The 23429-nt window shown below is 46.9% G+C and overlaps 1 protein-coding gene across 2 annotated transcripts in view; it reads left to right on the plus strand.

The window, feature by feature from the left end:
• The window catches only part of GPM6A (glycoprotein M6A), a 156130-nt gene that overhangs the window by 130225 nt on the left and 2476 nt on the right, over positions 1 to 23429 (plus strand). For both annotated transcript variants that reach the window (XM_007673014.4, XM_007673015.4), the window contains exons 4-6: positions 11100 to 11253; positions 16735 to 16811; positions 17807 to 17872. In XM_007673014.4, the coding sequence (XP_007671204.2) occupies positions 11100 to 11253; positions 16735 to 16811; positions 17807 to 17872 (297 nt within the window). The remainder of the gene's footprint in view (positions 1 to 11099; positions 11254 to 16734; positions 16812 to 17806; positions 17873 to 23429) is intronic.

Below are 23429 nucleotides of genomic sequence, written 5' to 3' on the forward strand. Positions count from 1 at the left end.
CCAGACATCATCATCATCATCATCATAACAATAATTTTTAAAAAGTGATATTAAAGTGTTTACTTTGTGTCATGCACTGTTCAAAGTGCTGAGGTAGATAGAAGCTAATCATGTTGGACACCGTCCTTGTCCCTTATGGGACTCCCCGATCTTAATCTCCATTTTACAGTTGAAGGAACTGAGGCCCAGAGAAGTGAAGTAAATTGCCCAAGGTCACAAAGCAGAAAAGTGATGGAGTCGGGATTAGAACCCAGGTCCTTCTGACTCCCAGACCCATCCTCTAACCACCGGCCATGCTGCCTCCCTGATGATTATGATGATGATCATGGACATGGTATTTATTAATCACTTCCTCTGTCCAGGGCACTGTACTCAGTGCTTGGAAGAATGCAAGAGAGTTAGCGGAAATGTTCCCATCCCACAACGAGCTGACACTCTAAAAGGGCTAGCCTGCCATTATCTGAAGAAATAGTCCCATTCCCTACCAACGTACTAGCCGGATGTAGCGAAACTATGTGTTATGGTAGAACAGAATGGTCAGTACCACTGTTTTTGTGGGTGCTCACTTGTTGAGGAAGGTGATGCTTCGAAAGTCATCTCGAATTTGCCCCCTAAATAATAATAATAATAATAATGTTGGTATTTGTTAAGCACTTACTATGTGCAGAGCACTGTTCTGAGCTCTGGGGGAGATACAGGGTCATCAGGTTGTCCCACGTGAGGCTCACAGTTAATCCAATCCCCATTTTACAGATGAGGTAACTGAGGCACAGAGAAGTGAAGAGACTTGCCCACAGTCACACAGCTGACAAGCGGCAGATCCGGGAATCGAACCCATGACCTCTGACTCTGAAGCCCAGGCTCTTTCCACTGAGCCACGCTGCTTCCCCATATATATACGAATAATAATATTGTAATATATAATAATAATATAATAATAATTTTGGTATTTGTTAAGTGCTTACTCTGTGCCTGGAACTGAACTGGGTACTCGGGTGGCTACAAGCATATCTGGTTGGACAGAGTCCCTGTCCCACATGGATCTCACAGTCTTAATCCCCATTTTACAGATAACTGAGGCCCTGAGAAGTGAAGTGATTTGCCCAGAGTCACACTGCAGACAAGTGACAGAGCTAGGATTAGAACCCAGGTCCTTCTGACTCCCCTGCTTCTGCTCTCTCCATTAGGTCATGCTGCTTTCTAAAGCGTTCCCAATGATACTAGCGGGTAGCGCCCCGAGTCAGATCAGGAATTCGGAATTGAACAAGAGTAGTACTTTTTTTTTTTTTCCGCCCAGTCCGGAAACCAGATTTCCAGGATCTCTCTCCAAATCATCGACTGTACATCTGGGGAGGTCTAAGACCAGGTCAGTGTTGGGTAGGGTATGTGGGCTTCCCCAGAAATGGCTCTGGAGTGGCGGGTCACCACACGGCAGCGGGAGGAGAGGGCCTCACATACCGACTGCTGTTCTCTGCTGCCCTCCTAGAGAAGCTGCTGCTGTGTGGCCTTGGACAAGTCACTTAACGTCTCTGTGCCTCAGTTGCCTCATCTACAAAATAGGGATCAAGACTGTGAGCTCCATGTGGGACAGGGACTCGGTCCAATCCGATTAACTTGCATCTACCCCAGCGCTTAGAACAGTGCTTAGCCCACAGTCAGCACTTAACGAGTACCATTATTATCATTATTAGGGCTGAACCGTTGCCATATCTTTATTGATCAAGTGGTCTGCGCTGGACACAAACAAGATACCGGGGATTCAATCAATGGGGAATGCTCCTCTTCCACAAGGCAGCTCTTCCCCGCCCGTCAGTGACTCTCCAACTCCAATCAGCTTCCCAAATCCTGAGGTCCTGGAGAATCCAGGTCTCCAGGCTCTTGGGGGCTTTGGGCCTTTAAAGCAGCATAGAAGCAAGAGAAGCAGCGTGGCCTAATGGGTAGAGCACAATTCTGGAAGCCAGAAGGTCATGGGTTCTAATCCCAGCTCCGCAACTTGTCTGCTGTATCCCAGCTCGGCCACTTGTCAGCTGTGTGACTGTGGGCAAGTCACTTAACTTCTCTGCGCCTCAGTTCCCTCATCTGGAAAATGGGGATTAAGACTGTGAGCCCCACGTGGGACAACCTGATTCCCCTGTGTCTACCCCAGCGCTTAGAACAGTGCTCTGCACATAGTAAGCGCTTAACAAATACCAACATTATTATTATTATTACCTAGGGCCTGGTACCTCACCTGGAAAATGGGGATTAAAACAGCGAGCTTCCATGTGGGACAGGAACTATATCCAACTTGATTCGCTTGTCTCCACCCCGAAGCTTAGTACAATGCCTGGCATAGAGTACATGCTTAATAAATTCCACAGTTATTATTCTTATGCCGCCCTCCCCCCCTATAGAATGGCGATAAATAAAGGCATCATTTCAAGACAGCCCAGCACGGTGTATCTTGCATTTTCCTGTTGCTAGGATACACGGATGCTGGTGGGTGGCGTGTGGGAGCGATTTTGTCAGGGCCACTTTTCTGAAATCGCGTCGGAAGCCAAGTGACAGTGGGAAATCCAGCATGGAAAACATCGCTCTTTCCCGTGTCGATATTAAATGAAAAAGGTCCCGTAAGAGAGGTTTCGGCTAACCTGCGGGGGGGCGCTTGGGTTCAGCGGGGAGACGAAAATTTTCAGAAAGTTTCATGCCACAGCTGTCGACCGTTCTGTGGAAGAAATGAAGCACCTTTCTCTCACCTGCAAAAAACTATTTTTCCTCTCCGGTTCCCCTTGACGACTCCAATGACGATGCTGCCCTTTAAGAGGAATATCTTTTTTAAAAAAAAAAAAAAATAACTATGCTTGAAATAGAAATGCAGGGCATGAACATTAAGACAAAGCTTCTGGTATATTTCTTGGCTGTTTCCAGCCATTTATGTTAGAGGAGAACAAATCAATGAATGCCTGAGCATGGTTCCTCCTGCTGTGTGACTTTGGGCAAGTCACCTAACTTCTCTGGGCCTCAGGTTCCTTGTCTGTAAAATGGGGATTCGACACCTGTTCTCCTCCTACTTTGACTGTGAGTTCCGTGTGGAACCTGATGATCTTATATCTACCCCAGTGCTTAATATGGTCCTGCTGCTGGTGACGGCATTTGTTAAGTGCTTACTATGTGCAAAGCACTGTTTTAAGCACTGGGGAGGATACAAGGTCATCAGGTTATCCCACGTGGGGCTCACAGTCTTCATCCTCATTTTACAGATGAGGTAACCGAGGCCCAGAGAAGTTAAGTGACTTGCCCAAAGTCACACAGCTGACAAGGGGCAGAGCCGGGATTTGAACCCATGATCTCTGACTCCCCAGCCCGTGCTCTTCCCACTGAGCCACGCTGCTTCTCTATGGCGCTTGACACATAGTAACCACTTAACAAATCTAATAATAATAATACTACTGATAATACATTTTGTTAAAGCGGTTTGTGTGTAGTTGCCCGGGATAAGATGATTGATATTTCAAGCGCTTCTAACGTTGCTCTGCACACAGTAAGCACTCAATAAATACCACTGATTGATTGACACATTTTCCAGGACCGAGCACTCGTGATCATTCAATAGAGTTAGCCAACAGGGTACTTGCCCTCAAGAGCAATAATGTTTTCGATCCTACTTGCCTAGGATTTTGAATAGGGCAGGGGGAGGATTAACGCTCCCCGCACCATCAGCAGGAGGGAGTTCTCGAGTCCTCCCCTTCCTCCCACCCCACCTTGTAGAAGTGACGTTTTACTCTAAACCATCCTCACTCCTTTTCAACAACCTTTGCAGGGCAGCCGATCAAGGTTGGGGTTCCCCGTGGAGGAATCCATCAATTCACACCCTTGAACCGTCGGTTTAGCCGCAACATTACCCCGAGTGGAGGAAACAATCAGTTAACACCCTTGAACCCTTAGTTCAGCCGGAACGTTATCCCGATTCCTCGATGGAGTGCGGTAGAGTGAAGAGAATGATCCCTGTTCTCGAGGAGTTTGCTTTCTATTGGGGGAGACAGGCCCTAATGTAAAATGCAGGTAAGGGGAGCAACAGAGTTTAAAGATACGCTCAAACAATCGATCAGTGGTGTTTATTAGGGTCTTCCAGTGTGTGCTGCACTAAGCATCTGGGAGAGTACGATATAATTAAGTCGGTAGACGTGATCCATATCCGTAAGGCGCTTGCAGTCGATGGGCGCGAGGCAGATGTTAAATTAGACAGGGGAAATAGTAGCATATAAGGATAGGGACATAACTGCTGTGGGGCTGGAATGAATTTCAGAGAGCTTCAGTGGTAGACGACAAAATGCATAGTCACCACAGATGGGTGGGCGGGAAAGAATTGAGAGTAAAATCGGGGACGGTCTCTTTGAGGAGATGTGATTTTAGAAGTGTTTTGAATAATAATGATGGTATCTGTTAAGTGCTTACCATGTGCCAAGCACTATTCTAAGCACCGGGGTAGATACAAGGTTATCAGGTTGTCCCATGTGGGGCTCACAGTCTTAATCCCCGTTTTACGGATGTGGTAGGTGAGGCACAGAGAAGTTAAGTGATCTGCCCAAAGTCACCCAGCCGACAAGCGGCAGAGCTGGGAGCGGAACCCACGCCCTCTGACGCCCAAGCCCGGGCTCTTTCCACTGAGCCACGGTGGGTGCTTTGGAAGGTGGGGAGAGTGGTAGGTTGTCATACACGAAGGCGGCGAGAGTTGCCGGCCTAAGGGAGAAAGCGGGCAAGGGGTCGGCGGCGGGATGGGAGAGATAGAGGTCCAGAGAGTAGGTTGACATTAGGGGACTGGGGTGTGAAGGCTGGGTTGTGATTAGACCGTGCGCCCGTCAAACGGCAGGGACCGTCTCTATCTGTTGCCGACTCGTTCATTCCAAGCGCTTAGTACGGTGCTCTGCACATAGTAAGCGCTCGATAAATACTATTGAATAGTGAGAGAGCAGAGCGGCGAGGTAGGAAGGGAGAGCGCTGATTTAGCGGTTTGAAGTCTCAGTTCGATGTGGATCGGCAGCCCCTGGAGGGTCTTGAGGAGTGGGGTGGGTTTGGGGATTGAATAGTAATTATGATAATGATAATTATGGAATTTGTTAAGCATTTACTGTGTGCCGGGCACTGCACTAAGCACTGAAGTGGATACGAGCCAATCGAGTTGGACACAGTCCCTTGTCCTCTGTGGGGCTCGCGGTCTCAATCCCCATTTTCCAGATGAGGTAACGGAGGCCCAGAGAAGTGAAGTGACTTGCCCAAGGTCACACAGCAGACAGGTGGCGGAGCTGGGATCAGAACCCATGCCCTTCTGACTCGCTGGCCCGTGCCCTCTCCGCTAGGCTGGATCTCCAGGTGCTTTGGTGATCTGGAGGGGCTGAAGGGGCAGCGATGGGGAATACAGAGGGGAAGAGAGGAGAAATGAATCTGAAAAGTCACCTGCAGGAGGTGGGGACTCATTCAACTCTTTGTTCAGTAGCAGCGTTGTGGCTCGGTGGAAAGAGCACGGGCTTTGGAGTCAGAGGTCATGGGTTCGAATCCCTGCTCCGCCACTTAGCTGTGTGACTGTGGGCAAGTCACTTATGTTGGTATTTGTTAAGCGCTTACTATGTGCCGAGCACTGTTCTAAGCGCTGGGGTAGACACAGGGGAATCAGGTTGTCCCACGTGGGGCTCACGGTCTTCATCCCCATTTTACAGACGAGGGAACTGAGGCACAGAGAAGTTAAGTGACTTGCCCACAGTCACACAGCCGACAAGTGGCAGAGCTGGGATTCGAACTCACGAGCCCTGACTCCAAAGCCCGTGCTCTTTCCACTGAGCCACGCTGCTTCTGGACTTATCTTCCCTGTGCCTCAGTTACCTCATCTGTAAAATGGGGATTAAGACTGTGACCCCCACGTGGGACAACCTGATTCCCTTGTGTCTACTCCAGCACTTAGAACAGTGCTCTGCACATAGTAAGCGCTTAACAAATACCAACATTATCATTATTGTTATTATTAGTGGATAGATTGAGACCGTGAGCCCCACATAGGACAAGGGACTGTGTCCAACTCGATTGGCTTGCATCCACTCCAGCGCTTAGTGCCGTTCCCGGCACATAGTAAATCTTCTAATCCTGGATCTACCACCTCTGCCATATTCATTCAATAGTATTTTAGTATTTACTGAGCGCTTCCTGTGTGCCGAGCACTATACTAAGCACTTGGAATGTACAGTTCGGCAACAGGTAGAGACATTCCCTACCCACTGACGGGCTTACGGCCATATGACCTTGGGCAAGTCAATTCACTTCTCTGAACAGGTTTAGTTCACCTGTTAAATGGGGAGTACGAGCGGACGTCCCATGTGGGACAGGGACTGTGTCCAACCCGATTAACTTGTACCTACCCCAGGACTTAGAACGGTGCCTAGTAAGCGCTTAACAAATACCACAGTTATTATCATTATTACAATACTCTGCACCTGGTAAGTGCTCAAAAAATATCATAGATGATGAGGATCCATTTGGTACGCTGTTGCCACGGGAACTGTGCCTCCCAAAAATAAGGAGTTTCCTCTTGTTAGAACTGGATTTGTATTTAACCAAGTCATCCTACCCAGGAAGAAGAAGCTTGCAATTTCACAGCCCTTTAATTTATTCAATAGTATTTATTGAGCAATTACTTTAATGTGATAGTGATTTTTTGATTCAGTTCCACAGTGAAGGCAATCTATCATGGATCTTAAATTTTTGGAAAGAATTCCTTTGTGACAATAGAAAATGATTAATTTTTCATAATAACAATAATGACGATCGTGGTTAAGTGCTTACTGTGTATCAAGCACTGTACTAAGCTCTGGGCTTTTGAAGTCTAAGTAGGAGGGATCCATTTTACGGATGAGGAAACTTGAGGCGCCCAAGTTAAATGACTTGCCTAAGGTCCCAAAGCAATCGAGTGAAGAAGAGGTGAAAAAGCAGTGTTCCTTAGTGGATAGAGCACTGGACTGGGAGTCAGAAGGACCTGGGTTCTAATCCCTACTCCACTTGTCTGCTATGGGACCTTGGGCAAGTCACTTCACTTCCCCGTGCCTCAGGGAAAATGGGGATTATAACTATGAGCCCTCATAAATAAATAAAATAATAATAACGTTGGTATTTGTTAAGCGCTTACTCTATGCCGAGCACTGTTCTAAGCGCTGGGATAGATACTGGGTAATCAGGTTGTCCCGCGTGAGGCTCACAGTCTTAATCCCCATTTTACAGATGAGGTAACTGAGGCACAGAGAAGTGAAGTGACTTGCCCACAGTCACCCAGCTGACAAGCGGCAGAGCAGGGATTCGAACTCATGACCTCTGACTCCCAAGCCCGTGCTCTTTCCACTGAGCCACGCTGCTTCTCTTCTCATGCTTCTCTTCTCCTCTCATGCTTCTCGTGTGGGACATGGGCTGCCTCCAACCTGATTACTTTCCCCCAGCGCTTAGAACAGTGCTTGGCATATAGTAAGTGCTTAACAGATGCCATTAAAGTGATGAAGCAGGGATTAGAACCCAGGTCCTCTGACTCCCGGGCCCATTGGGGTTGGAAAGAGGTGACAAGAGGCATCTTGCTTGGTCGCCAGTGTTCTAGAGAGAGGCCGTCTCCATTTTGGTTTTCGTTTAGACCGCGAGGCCGTGGTTGGGCAGGGATCGTCTCTATCCGTTGCCGAATCGTACGTTCCAAGGGCTTAGTACGGTGCTCTGCACATAGTAAGCGCTCAGTAAGTACGATTGAAGGAATGAATTATAGTCCAGACTCTGGACAGGGCAGTGCCACAACCTCATGCCAGGCTCACTCCTCTGACCAGGCATCACTCCTTACCCACTGCCAGTCCTACAGCTCCACAGGTGGGGCCCGAAGGCCGACCCGACTGGGGAACTCGAGAGGACCTCAGACGTTTCTACCCACTCCATTCTTGTACTCACCACGGCCGTTTCCCCAGAGTGCATGCGGAGCGACGCCGAGACGCGAGAAGGAGGAAGGATCCCCACCTCCTTGCATCTGGCGCACTTGGATTCGCTGCCTTTTTTCACCCCTCTCTCATCCCCCCAGCACTTACGTCCATATCCAAAATTTATTCATATTAACGTGTGTTTCCCCCTCTAGACTGTAAGCTCCTGGTGTGCAGGGAACAAATCTACCAACCCTGTCACATTGTGTTCTACTCTTAGTAGTGTACTGCGCACAGAGTGAGCGTTCAGTCAATGCTGTTGTGTGATTGATTGATTGAGCGGATGTAGACCCACAAACACTACAGTTTGTCAGTCTGTGTTTTCAGGGTGTAAAGTACTGCTTTCATTGTGTTTCCAAAGAAACTGGGACTACCATGACCTTTACGCCACGGGGGCGATTGACTCAGCTTCTCTTGATTATTTTCTTTTTTCCCCAACTGATCCCAGAGTGATTTTGAGGAGGCTCCAAATAGGTTTAGTGAGGGGAAGCCTGCACTTCTGACCCATCTCTAAAACCTACACCAGCAACAAAATGTGTTACTGCTCTCGGAATAATTGCTTCGGTTCAGACACTCGGATCAATCGAGACCATGATCTCTAAAATCCAGTCACTTAAGGCATCACTTAAGGCAGCTAGCAAGCTTTTTCCAAGTCAGAAATCAAGACTAGAAATGCCTATGTCTAGTACTTTGGAAACCCTTAACAAACCCCAGCAATATTGTTATATAGAAAAGAATCAAAGCTCAAAAATAGAGGCAGCGTGATCTGGTGGGTCGATCACGGGCTTGGGACTCAGAAGGACCTGGGTTCTGATCCTGGCTCTACTACTTGCCTGCTGTGTGACCTTGGGCAAATCACTTCACTTCTCTGTGCCTCAATTTCCTCATCTGTAAAATGGGGATTAAGACTGTGAGCCCCATGTGGGACATCAACTATGTCCAACCCAATTAGCTTGCATCTTCCTCAGCACTTAGTACAGTGCTTGGTACTTGGTAAGTGCTTAAGAAATGCCATTTTTTAAAAAGGAAGCATCTAACCTGTCTCCAAATCATCGGAACTCCAGATATAGCCCACATTTGGGAGTCATCACTTCTGAAAGAGGAGTGGGATTGATTGATTATTTAGCATTGGTGGTCAGTGATAAGAGTTCTTGCAAGAACAGCTCCCCGTAAGCCACATAGCAATTTTAGTGCATATCTATCGATTTGGTGATTTGGGGGGGGGGCATCATAAAGTCGCCAAGTGCTGGCAGGAGACAATTTTAGGCGGAATTACAACCCAACCATTATTACTAGAATTACAATTGGAGTTTGCTCTCATAAATAGCGTTAGTAAAAATTGTGCATTTGTAAGAGTCTGAAAAGAATCTGCTTTCTTAAGATTACTGCCCGTCCTTGAAGATCCTTGTTTAGCGTTTTAAGGGTCTGGGGGTTTGACTGCAGGTAGGTGCGGATGCCAGCTGGTGTGGATGCCAGCTGTTTTTGATGCCAATCCTATAGCTCTCCTTGGGCAAGTTTTATCAGCACTTTCCCAAGAACCTCCGGGTGAGTTTATGATGGAGTGGTCAAAGTGCCTAACACCATTCAAAAGTGATAACTGATTTGGCTTCTCCTTAGGAGATAAAATGAAATCATTACCCATAAGGGGTGGCTAAATCTGCTTATGTCGCTTATGTGTCTAGACCTTATGAATATTGCTGTTATTGCTGTAAAAATCTGGAATCTCCCTTCACGTCTGGAAGAGCAGTGGTTAAGAAACCATTAATACATGCTCGTCCTCCAAAAAACATGGCTTTCTTGTTAAAATAGCTGGGGTATGGTGGTAGTGTGTCCTCTTTCATCGTTATGAGGAAAGACTAGCCCTTCATTTGTGAAGTCCAATGATCACTCACTCACTCAACCTAGGGTTTGAGAAAAGGCCAGTTTAAGAACGTTCTGTGGACTGAGAGGGACCATCTTCTTCTGTGAATCAGATGGCCATCAGTCACGTCGAGGCCTGGTGTCTCCATATGTTGCCCTGAGGGGTTCACCCAGGCGTCATTAGACCCTCCAGGACCACCGCCTCCCTTTCGAAATGACCTATTTCCATTGCATTTTGACCGGTTAAAGATAACGTCTTGCCCGAGGGCCCATTTCCGGTGAGAAACATCGATCCTTTCCTAGACGGCTTTGCCTCTTCGTGCATGACGCTGGCCTTCTCTTCCGCCTCCGGTGCGGCCGCGCCCCCGTCTCCTCTGAAGCCATTTTTCGCTCGGCTGGAAGGCTGCCGCATGCTCGCTGGATGGCCCTGCCTGCTGTCGCTGCCCTTTCCTTTGGCCCGGCCTCTCCCCGCCCAGGCCTCGCGGGCCTTCGCCTCGCCAACTTCCTTTTCTTTTGGCTTGGGAGGGTCGGGTATGGAGCGCTCTTCGTGGCCTCACCGACATCGGGAGTGGGGCCGGGCAGAAGTGGTCAGGGGCAGACAGGAACCGGCAGCTACCCATTTGGCTACTGGACATCCCAGTGAACACCACTTGGGCTCACCCGTCCTCCTCAAAAACGGCTCAGAAGCCACCCGGGGATGCCACGTCCTTCGAAATGCTTCCATTCTGAGAGGGATCCTCGGTCTCACAGAGTTAGATGTCTGCGCCGGTAGAGAGACACTGAATTTCTCTGCCATTTAGTATGGTCTCGAGTCTGTTACCTAATCGGTGACGGATGTGTTGGGGATTTTCTTATTGATAATTTTCCCCCCTCTGATTTCTGGGGAAAATCAGAAATATTTTCTGGAGGGAAGAAAATCACCAGAGCCCGAAACATGAGCGACGAATGATTAAAAATGGTATGGACGCACCAGTGAATGATTATTTATTTATTCCCCAACTGACACAATCTCCTGTGGGCAAATATCTCCCACTGGCTTAAGTTATAATAACCCGTTATTCTCATCCTACTCGCAATCCCTTCTGCTTGGATTCAATTAGCGGTTGCCTGTGGAAATACATGCATCTGTACGGGGAGAGAGAGAGTGAGGGAGAGAGAGACAGACAGAGATTGACTGACTTAAAAAAAAATCACAACATGGGGCCATTTGGAGAATGTTTATTTGCCAAATGCAAGCTTTTTCCTCTTCTCTGTTCATTTTCTGTGTTTCAGTTCATCATGCTGACATACATCTTCATGCTGGCCTGGCTTGGTGTGACCGCCTTCACCTCTCTACCCGTCTATATGTACTTCAACCTCTGGACCATTTGCCGAAATACCACCTTAGTGGAAGGCGCCAATCTCTGCTTGGACCTTCGCCAGTTTGGTAGGTGAACGATGGGCTCTCGGTTGGGAAATGACGCTCGTCTAACTTCTTCTCCTCTCTCTCGCCACCGACCTCTCACCCGTGTCCTGCTTCTGGCTTGGAACACCCTCTTTCCTCTTATCTGACAGACATCTACTCCCCCCCACTTCAAGGCCTTATTCAAGGCCCATCTCCTCCAAGAGGCCTTCCCCAACTAAGCGCCCCTTTCCTCTTCTCCCACTCCCTTCTGCATCACCTGGGAGTCAAAAGGCCTGGGTTCTAATGCCGACTCCATCCCTTGACTGCTGCGGGACCTTGGGCAAGTGCCTTCACTTCTCTGGGCCTCAGTTACCTCATGTGTAAAGTGGGGATTAAGACTGTGAGCCCCATGTGGCATAGTAAGAGCTTAGCAAATACCATAAAAAAAAGATTAATTCGTAGCTTGCCTCCTCTAAAGGGGAGAATGAAGCTGATTTGAAAATGTTTCTAGGCTGTAAATTTGTTATGTGTAGGGAAAGTGTCCACTAATTTTGTTTTATTGTACTCTCCCAAGTGCTTAGTGCAGTGTTCTGCTCAGAGTAAGGGCTCAATAAATACCTTTGATTGATTCTTATCACCCAGGAGCCGTTTTTCCTCCATCCATCCGCTCAACTCACTCACTCATACTTTTTATTTTGTTTCAAGTGGTACTTAAGTACTTACCCTGTGTCAAGCCCTGTTCTAAACATCGGCATAGAAACAAGTTAATCAGGTTGGATACAGTCCCTATCTTACAAGGGACTCAGGGTGTAAGTATTAAATCCCCATTTTACAGTTGAGGAAACTGAGGAACAGAGAAGTAACTCACCCAAGGTCATGCTGCAGCAGAGCTGGAATTAGAACCCAGGTCCTCTGACTCTTAAGACCTGTGCTGTATCCATTAGGCCACGTCGCTACCTTGGGGCAGCATTCATTCTGTGTCAAGGTTTGATGGTCCCGGCCAGAGGAAATTCCACGGTAGCTTCCCCTCCTTCTGCCAATCTCAGACTGCCTCCCAAATCTTTTCACTTCATCTGAGATAATCCTGGGACCATTTCCCTGGCAAAAAAAGATAAATGGCCCACCGTTCTTCTGAAAAGAATAGGAGAGGCCTCATCCCATTAGCCCACCTCAGTGGCCAGGTCCTGACTCGGACAAATATATCTAGCTCTCTGGCAGCTTCCGTAGCAGTTTTCTAACCACAAATATGCAGACAGCCCTTGTTTAGAGAATTAAGTAATCAGTCTCTTTGAACCCAAGCACGGTTATCATCTGCTACCTAATTATCAGCAGTTCTCATTTCCTCATTCCCACTTCACACAAATGCACTTTTCATTATGGGGTTTGTGGATGGAAGAAATGCTTTGCAATCATCTGTTAGGGCTAGAGAAACGGAAAACAGCCTTCCCTCCAACCTCCTTGATACAAAATAGCTGGGGATTCAACGTCTCCACCTCCTGTAGGCCCAAATCAGAGGGTTTCCAGTCTGTTCTGAAAAAAGAGTCTTTGAGAGATCAATCGATCAGTCAATCAATGGTATTTATTGAGTGCTTCACCGTACTAAGAGAGTCACTTCACTTCTCTGTGCCTCAGTTTCCTCAGCTGCAAAATGGAGATTCGAGACCTGTTCTCTCTCCTGATTAGATTGTGAGCCTCTTGTGAGACAGGACTGAATCTGGCTTAATGAACTTGTATATACCCCAGCGCTTAGAACAGTGTTTGACACAGAGTGGAATGTTTAGCACATACCTTGTGCATCCAAAAAGGAGGATGCAGTGAAGAACAAGGATGAGGTTGCTGTCTAACCACCTGAACAAAGAAACCCCATTTCAGTAACACGCAGATCACGTCCGCACCACCGTACTCTAAAGGTCCGACACACTGTATTAGAAAGGAAGTACCAGCAGTGTAAAGAATTGTATTCCCATTATTTTGATTGGTACTCTTGATCCAAGGAGTCGAAATGGGTTTCGTGATTCTCACAGAAATTCCAACAGTGCCTCAGCTTTGCTGCCCCAACTCAGGTTTTACAATCCCTAAGTCATTTTCAATTTACACTGTGAGAGGTCTTTATATTCCCGTTTTGGCTACGGGCCTGAAAGAAATGGGACACATTTCATAGGGAGTATGACAGGGAATGAAATCAAGCTCCAAGGTGGCCATCAGCAAGGCAGGCATGACCTTTGTAGGTGGTGGTTAATAGAAGTAGGAGTAATAACAGGAGGAGGAGGGTTAGGAGTAATAGCAGCAATATTTATTGAGTACCCTCTTGGTCAGGTAGTCGATTTTATTTATTGAGCACTTAACTGCGTGCAGAGCACTGTACTAAGCACTTGGGAGAGGACACTATAATCATATAACGGACACATTCCCTGCCCACAGCGAGCTTACAGTCTTGATGTAGTACCCTGTACTCGTATCATGGCAAATATAGAATAATGAAATGACATGTTCCCTACCCACAAAGAGCTCACACTCTAATGGGGGAGACACACATAAAAATATAAACCAAGAGGGATCATAAAATGAATAATTATTATTATTATGATACTTATGAAGTGCCTACTATGTAGTAAGCACTGTTCAAAGCAAGTTATGCAGCTTGGACACAGTCTCTGTCCCATATGGGGCTCGCACTCTTAATCCCCATTTTACAGATGAGATAACCGAGGCCCAGATAGGTTTAGTGACTCACCCAAGGTCACGCAGCAGACATGCGGCGAAGCTGGGTTAGACCCCGTGTCCTGCTGACTCCCAGGCCCGGCCTCTTTCCACTAAGACAGTTCAGGGATGTTACCTAGAGTAGTCATTTTTCAAATGATCTTTATCGCCATCACTAAATACATTTTAGAGAGTGGCCACTGTGACATTGCGATGGGGATTATGGAAGCTGGATGAGATCTGATCTCTGTTCTTTAATCAATCATTCCGTAGCATTTATTGATCTCCAACACTGTGTAAAGTACTGTGTATTTCATCTTTATGTTGTCATGGTGTCTTGTTTTCTCTCTCCTTAAGGGTCTGTCACCAGCCCCCCTCCCTATTTTTTGGGACGTGAACCCACAGATGGTCAGGGATGGTGACTAATTCTCATCGATGTATTCCCTCCCAATGCTGAGTACCATGCTCTGCACGTAGAAGCAGCGTGGCTCAGTGGAAGGAGCACGGGCTTAGGAGTCAGGGGTCATGGGTTCTAACCCTGGCTCCGCCACCTATCAGCTATGTTACTTTGGGCAAGTCACTTCACTTCTCTGTGCCTCAGTTACCTCATCTGTAAAATGAGGATTAAGACTGTGAGCCTCATGTGGGACAACCTGATTACTCTGTATCTACCCCAGTGCTTAGGCCCGTGTTCGGCACATAGAAAGCACTTAACAAATACCACAATTATTATTATTACATAGCAAGCGCTTAATAAACTCTATTACTACTGCTACTGTTCTAAGCCCTTGGGAGAAGACACTGTAACAGAATGAGCAGACCTGTTCCCTGCCCATAACGAGTTTACAGTCTAGAGGGGAAGGAGAACTGGAATTTCCCGTTTTATAAATGAGAAAATAGGCACGGAGAAGTAAAATGTCTTGCCCGAGGATGTGTATAGATCTATAATTCTATTTATTTATATTGATGCCTGTTTACTTGTTTTGTTGTCTGTCTCCCCCCTTCTAGACTGTAAACCCGGTGTGGGCAGGGATTGTCTCTATTTATTGCTAAATTGTACTTTCCAAGTGCTTGGTACAGAGCTGTGCACACAGTAAGCTCTCAAGAAATACGATCGAATGAATGATGAAAGTGAGGGATCTGAGATCAGGACCGAGGTCTTCTGATTATCTGCAGTCTGTGTGGTCAGAGCGAATCTCTCCAACTCCCACTCTGATAGCCTGGCCCCCTTCCACAGACCCTTAATTTCCCATTGTGCCTTGAACACATCCTGAGTTCCCCCTTCCTCCTGCTTCCCCCTCCCCCTCTCTCCCCCGATTAGACTGTTACCCCGTCAATGGGCAGGGATTGTCTCTATCTGTTGCCGAATTGTACATTCCAAACGCTTAATACAGTGCTCTGCACATAGTAAGCGCTCAATAAATACTATTGAATGAAGTACTATTGAATGAATGCTTGCCACTTCAATTCCCTCTTTTCTGTTGGAATTTGGCCCCAAATCTCCTCCTTCTGATTCATCCACTTGGACTCTTCTTCACATTGTCTGCACACTCACCCTTTCCAATTAATTCATTTACTCCCTAGATTATATCCTCTACCTCCTCCTTCGGCACCAAGCAGTATGGCCTAGTGGAAAAAGCACTGGACTGGCAGCCAGGAGACCTGGGTTCTGATCCAGTCGGCACCACTTGCCAGCTCGGTGTCCTAGGGAAATTCACTTAACGTCTCTGTGCCTCGGTTTCCTCAGCCATAAAATGGGGATTAAATATCTCTTTTCCCTCCACCTTAGGCAGCGAACCCCATGTGGGACAGGGACTGTGTCCTGAATCTACCTCAGTGCTTAGTACGGTGGTTGACGTATAATAAGTGCTTAACAAATATCACAATCATCATTGTTATTGCCGGCGATTATGTCAGTAGGTACTTGAGGTGATAATTATAGAACTTATTCTACCAACAGAGACATCTAAGGGAAAGATCTTACTCGACAACGAGCGAGAGCTCATTTTCAGGAAACTGATAACTAATTTCCTCACAGGCATGGGTCATTAACAAGCCCTTTCAACCGTATGCAATCCAATCATGAACTACATTGAAGAGAAGCAATCTCTCCCTGTCTTCCCTTATTGATATCAGCCACTATCATTAACAACAGAGGATCTTGCCCTCCTTTGGGTACGATTCTCTTCAGGGTCTCCAGAATTTGCTTTTCGCTCTGTGAGCGACTTTGGATTCTGCCTGCAGCCTGTTTGTCACAAGAAGAGAGAGATCGGGGTCCATTTGCTTCCAGATCTTCCAATACTGGAGGGTCCAGTTGGCAGATTCAATTACATGAGTCAGTCAGTCGATCGTATTTATCGAGCGCTTACTGTGTGCAGAGCACTCTACTAGGTGCTGGGGAGAGTCCAGAGAACAGTTGGATTTGTGTGAATATGACTTGATGATTTTCAGCCACCCTTCCACATGTATTCCAAACTGACCCAGAAGGGGCTTAAAAAAGATGGCAGAGATGGGTTTTTTTTTTTAATTTAAAGTATTTCTTAAGCACTCACTATGTGCCAGTCACTGTACTAAGGGCTGGATTAGATGCAAGCTAATGAGATTGGACACAGTCCCTGTCCCACATGGGGCTCACAGTCTCGATCTCCATTTTACAGATGATGTAACAGAGAAATCATGAATTCCCACTGTTCTGTAGTAACCTCTTAACAAATATAACAATTATAATAATCCAAAAATGGGACACGCTCGGTTCAGTTCATTCTCCCTCGGAGCCATTTAACATGGTGAAATCTAAATCCATTGAATGCTCCCTTCTTGTAGGAATCGTGACAATTGGAGAGGAGAAGAAGATTTGCACCATGTCAGAAAATTTCCTGAGGATGTGTGAATCCACCGAGGTGAGCAAATGTGCTAAAGGCTTTGTCAAATGCATAAACATTTTCCTGACACATTTCTCTCTGTGATGCACATCACACTGCCATCTGCAATGGAAAGATGGGATGAAAGGCAGAGTGGGGAGGTGAGATTTCCTCAAAGATGGGATCAGATGTGCAAGTTTCCACTCCTTCCCTTTCCGCCTACAGGTGGGTTTTCTTGTGTGGTTGTCCTGGAGGGGATACGAAAGCGAGAGCATAGTCTTGGGAGCCAGAGGTCGTGGGTTCTAATCCCGACTCCCCCACTGGTCTGCTGTTAGACCTTGGGCAAGTCACTTCACTTCTCTGGGCCTCAGTTCCCTCATCTGTAAAATGGGGATTGATACTGTGAGCCCCATGTGAGACAGGAACTGTATTCAACCTGATTACCTTGTATCTACCCCAGCGCTTAGAGTAGTGCTGGGTACATAGTAAGCACTTAGAAAATACCATAGATATTATTATTATTATTATACAAGACTATCGAAACAATTCAAGCAAGTGTCTGCTGTGTGACCTTAGACAAGGCACTTCATTTCTCTGTGCCTGAGTTCCTTCATCTATAAAATGGAGATTAAGACTGAATCCCATGTGGGACATGGACTGTGTCCCAATCTGATAATCTTGTATCTACTTCTGCACCTAGTACAGTGCTTGGCACATGGTAAAGTGCTTAATAAATGCCATTTTTTTTAAAAAAGGCTTTGATTGGTTTTTTCCCAAAATCCAGTGTTTGAATGAGGGTGAGAGAGAACTGTAGAAAATCACCATGGAAAAACCATAATAATCATTAAGCCTTTATGACTATAATGATTATTACCCGAGCACCCCTCTCGGCTTGATGATGTAATTATGCTAACTTGCGCTAACTCCGAGGCTTAGAGAACTCCCTGACTCAGTGGGGCTGTAGCCAATCAAGCTTGCCAGTATTCCTTTCCCATTGCCAATCCTCCTCTGTGTTTCTTTGGTCCCTTCTGCAGCTGAACATGACATTCCACTTGTTCATCGTGGCGCTATCTGGAGCTGGAGCCGCGGTCATCGCTATGGTAAGGCCAGACGTGACACCCCCAGACGTGATCCCCTCCCTGAACGGTCAGGATCGAAGCCAACGCAGAGGCTGATCTCCTTCCCCGGGGCGTGGGAGACAGTTCCCCCCTACCCCTTTCCAAAACCAAAGAGTCGTTTCTCCGCTTCGCCACCACCTTCCCCGATGGTATAGAAGAAGGCGCTTAGCCCCGTTGGCTAATTGCTCCCATGAAACGAGGAAGTATTTTCAGAGCAGCTAGAGAGATGTGTTTAGACTCTATGGAAAAATCCATTAGAGTAGGCCCCCCGCGATGTCTATGTTGGGAGCGGATGTCATGCTCACATAATCGGGTTTTGTGACAATTCAGTCCCCTATGCTTTTAATGCTAAGGAGGATTGCTTAGGCCTGGGGCTGTGTTGGCATCTGGAGCGATTCAAAATCCAATATTCCTCTGCTCTGGGCGGCAGGACCGGGGAATGTGGATTCTTCCTCCAGGGCGGCCCTAAGGAGGCTGGAAATCCTCTCGGGGGTGCAGGGAGGAGAAATGGCATGGAGTTGGGCCAAACTCCAGAGCCCCAAGAGGTGAATGCAAACACACATTCCCTCACCTCTAGAATCCACAGCTCCTTCCCACGCTAGTAGAATCAACCTTCTTGTCCTTCACTTCCAAATCACCCCAACCCACCGTCCAGGGAACAGAACATATCAGTGGACCTGAGTTCTAATTTAGGCTCTGCCACCTGTCTTCTGTGTGACCTAGGCCAAGTCACTTAGCAACCTCAGTTTCCTCATTTGTAAAATGAGGACTCAGTGCCTGTTCTCTCTCCCTCTTAGACTGTAAGGCCGACATGCAACCCAGACTGTGGTTGACCAGATTATCTTGCACCTACCCCAGTGCTTAGTATAATGCTTGGAATGTAATAGGTGCTTTTTTATTATTAGTAGTAGCAGTAATAGTAATATTATTACCAGGAACAACAATAATTACCATTAAGTGCTTACAATTAATCAGTAGTATTTTTGAATGTGTCTGTTCATTGTTATATTTAGCTCTTCCAAGCATTTAGTACAGTGCTCTATATAAAGTAAATGCTCAGTAAATCTGATAGACTGACTGAATTCAACACTTGGGAAAGTGTAAAATGAGGATGAAATATCTTTTCTCCCACCCCCTTAAAAATGTGAGCCCTGTTTGGACAATCAATCAAATATATTTTCTGAGTGCTTACTGTGTGTCGAGCCCTTCACTAAGCGCATAGGAGAGTGCAGTGTACAGAATTGGTAGACACGTTCCCTGTCCACAAGGAGTTTGCAGTCTATAAAGGGGAAGACAGACATTACTCTAAATAAATCAATTATGGGTAAGTACAGAAGTGCTCTGGGGCTGAGGGTGGTTTGAAAAAAGCGTTCAAATCCACGTGCAAGAACAACACAGAAAAGAGAGGGAGCCGGGGAAATGAGGTTTAGTTGGGGAAGGCCTCTTGGAGGAGATAAGATTTTAATAAGGTCTTGAGGGTGGGGAGAGTGATCATCCGCTGGATCTGAAGGGTAAGGGTGTTCTAGGCCAGAGGTGGGACTTGGATGAGAGGTTGCCTGCGAGACAGATGAGAACGAAGTACAGTGAGAAGGTTGATATTAGAGAAGCCGAGTGAGCGTGCTGGATTGCAGTAGAAAATCAGAGAGGTAAAGTAAGGGGAAGGCCTGGTGATGGAAGGCTTTAAAGCTAATGGTAAGGAGTTTCTCTTTGATATGGCAACCCCTGCTGGTTCTTGTTGAGTGGGGAAACAGAATAATGTAGAAAGATGGCTAAAGATTAGTCTGATCTGAGTAGATTTGTATGAACTTCAGAGTGAAGAACAGTGCTTGGCTCATAGTAGGTGCTCAAAAGTGCACAGTTATTATAATTAGTACTAAAGTAGATTGAGGGACATTCGCTGCCCTCAAGAACAGCGTGTAGAGCCCTGGACAAAGTTCTGAGGGAGAAGGCTATGTGAACTAGGATCCAGATTCACGTCATGCTCACTCTGGGCTCCCAAACTAGAGAGTGGTGGCCAGATACCCAAGGAGAGAAGAACGGGAGAAAAGGAGCCATCCGGACACCACAGCAGGAACATCGGAATGGTTCATTCCAAATGTGGAACTGGGCCAGCTCCCCTTTGATTAATCAGCCCTCCCCCTCAAAAGTACGTTTGGAGAGGGAAAAGATCCCAATCGGCTTTCTCGGTACTCCCTCGGAGGACGGATGAGCGGGTCTTTCCAAGAGGAGGTAGTGCGGACAGAATGTAAAGAAAGCAGCTGAGATCATGGATTCTTCCCCTCCCATTCCCCCTACCAAGCCCAAAGGTTTTCCTCAAAAAGTAAAAGCACATGGACAGGTGGGTAGAGAGGTCAGCTTTATCCATCTGGATAAATATCTGCCTATTTGTCTGTCTATTCCTACCTAAAATATATTCATTTTTACCTATTACCCTGTCTTATCTTAGCATCTTCATGCTATTCGATTTTTGACCATTTTCATTCATTAATTCATTCAATAGTATTTATTGAGTGTTTACTGTACTAACTCTGCACATAGTAAGCTCTCAATAAATACTATTGAATGAATAAGTGCTTGGGAGAATGCAATACAACAATAAACGGACACATTCCCTGCCCATAATGAGTTTACAGTCTAGAGTGCAGTAGACAGAGATTAATATAAATAAAGAAATTACAGACGTGTACTTAAGTGCTGTGGGGCTGGGAGCGGGGAAGAATAAAGAGAGCAAATCAAGGTGATGCAGAAGGAAGTGGGAGAAGAGGAAAAGGGGGTCTTAGTCAGGGAAAGTCTGCTCAAAGAGGTGTACCTTCAATAGGCTTTGAAGTAGGGGGAGTAATTGTCTGCTCCTAATGTTTGGAAACATTTTTTTCTTCTCTCCCCCCTTAGGGTGAATCTGACATTTATTTGTGGGCAGAGAACAGGTCTCTTGCTTATTTTAAACTTTCCCAAGTGCCTAGCATAGTACTATCCCCTCAGAAAGCCTTCTCCATAAAAAAGACCCTAATAATGATTCCTATGATATTTATCACAACTTATCTTCTACCTTTTATTGTTATCATTTATTGTCATCTAGAAGCCACTGGACTCTCTGTCTACTTCATTCAGCCTCCTTCTGCTGGATGCAGTCCTTTTTGAACACAATCTCTATCCAACCAAGTTAAACATGCTGTGGGCAATGATATGCCTTAAGAAATCTTCTGTACCACGAGCTTCGGTGTCACAACATCTCTCCTGTACAACAGTGCCTTTCAGAATCGGTGCAAAGAAGCTTTGCTCTCTGGATCTCCTTAGCAGGGGGTTAAAGGGAAAAATCTCCTAACACCTGGGAGTTAATCCTCTGATTCTATTTGTAGATTCCCCCACCCAAGAAGGACAGCTGAGCCACGGCCCTGAGAGGTCAGGCCTGGAGACTCGGTCGGAGGAAGAGATAGCTGCCAGTGTAGGTTGTCGGCCCCAAACCATTTACACCGCCTTGTCCCTGGCAACCGTGTTTCTGCCGGGGCTCGGAGCACAACGAGCGAGTGGGTGATCGGGGGTGCTCCACACTGCGAAGTGTCCACTACAGTATTCTTCCAGGTGGGACCTATTGAAGGTCAAATCATTCAATCGCTCGATGCTACTGATGGAGCGATGACTGTGAGCCGAGCGCTGTATTGAGTGCTTGGGACCATACGATACAACTGATGCAGTTGTCGAGGGGGTAGTGTTTGGATTAACTAGGATGGCAGCTTGGATGGAGAGGAAGGAGAAGAGATGTTGGGAAGGAAAAACTGATAGGATGTGGTGACCCACTGAATGCACGGGTTGAATGAGAGAGATGCGTCGAAGACGACGCCAAGGTTGTTGCTTTGGTGAAACAGGGAGGATGTGGTGGATGAATGCATCGGCCTCCTCGCTGACCTCGCAGCCTCCTGTCTCGACCCACTCCAGTCCATACTTCACTCTGCCGCCCGGATCATTTTTTCTACAGAAACGTTCAGGAGGGGTCACCCCGCTCCACCAGAAATTCCAGTGGTGGAAAGCCTCCTCACCCTTGGCTTTAAATCACTCCACGCCCTCGCCCCCTCCTTCCTCATCTCACTTCTCTCCTTCTTCAACCTAGCCCATACACTTTGCTCCTCTGGTGCAAACCTTCTCACCGTACCTCGGTCTCGCCTTTCTCACCGCCGACCCCTACCCCGCTTCCCGCCCCTGGCCTGGAACGCCCTCCCTCCTCAAATCCGACAATGACTCTCTTCCCCTTCAAAGCCTTATCGAAGGCCCATCTCCTCCAAGAGGCCTTCCCTGACTAAGCCCCGACTTTCCTTTCCTCCCACTCCCTTCTATATCACCCTGACTTGCTCCCTCTGTTCTTCCCCACACCCACCCCCGCAGCACTTATGTAAATATATGAAAATTTATTTCTAATGATGTCTGTCTCCCCCCTTAAGACTGTGGGTTCACTGTGGGCAGGGAATGTGTCTCTTATTATTGCGAGCACTTAGCACAATACTCTACACAAAGTAAGTGCTCAATAAATGTGACTGGATGAATTGTGCTGATCAGAGAAGGGAAAGTCAGGGGCAGAACAGGGTTTGGGTGGGAATATAAGAAGTTTGGTTTGGATGTGTAAGTTAGAGAGTTCACCGGGACATCCAAGAAGAGATGTTCCGAAGGCAGAGAGGAAATGCAGTAGAGCAGAGAAGGAGAGAGGTTGGGGCTGGAGAGGTAGATTTGGGAGAAGTTCAGTTTGGGATGTTGTTAAGTTGGAGGCTTCAGCGGAACATCCAACAAGAGATGTCATGGAGGCAGAGAGAAAAAGGAAGATTGCAGAGGAGGAGAGAGGTCAGGGCTGGAGAGGTAGGTTTGAGAGTCATCTGTGTAGAGATGGTCGTTGAAGCAGCCTGGCTAAGCTGTGGATGCCCATCTGTTTTGTCCTGGGAGTTTAGTTTGGGCCAAGCCAACCCACCAATTGTCTGTCATATCCGACAGACAACGACTCTCCCCCGCTTCAAAGCCTTATCGAAGGCCCGTCTCCTCCAAGAGGCCTTCCCTAAGCCCTCCTTTCCTCCTCTCCCACTCCCTTCTGCTTCTCCCTGACTTGCTCCCTTTATTCATCCCCCCTCCCAGCCCCACAGCACTAATGTCCCTATCTGTCATTTTATTTAGTCATATTCATGTCTGTCTCCCCCATTGAACTGTAAGTTCGCTGAGGGCAGGGAATGTATCTGTTATACTGTTGTGTCGTACTCTCCCAAGTGCTTAGTACAGTGCTGTTCACACAGTAAGCACTCAATAAATACGATTGACTGACTGATTGACTGGCTAATAAGGCAGCTCCTTCTTTGTCTCCCTCTCACCCGCCTCTGGGACAATTCAATTCACTGCAGTCGTATTTATTTTTATTTTATTTTATATTAATTTTATTTTTTATTTATTTTATCTTAGAGAAGAAGCGTGCCTTAGTGGAAAGAGCCCGGGCTTAGGAGTCAGAGGTCATGGGTTCGAATCCCGGCTCTGCCGCTTGTCAGCCGGGTGACTGTGGGCAAGTCACTTC

Source organism: Ornithorhynchus anatinus, chromosome 12, assembly GCF_004115215.2.
Source record: "Ornithorhynchus anatinus isolate Pmale09 chromosome 12, mOrnAna1.pri.v4, whole genome shotgun sequence".
NCBI classification, from domain to species: domain Eukaryota; kingdom Metazoa; phylum Chordata; class Mammalia; order Monotremata; family Ornithorhynchidae; genus Ornithorhynchus; species Ornithorhynchus anatinus.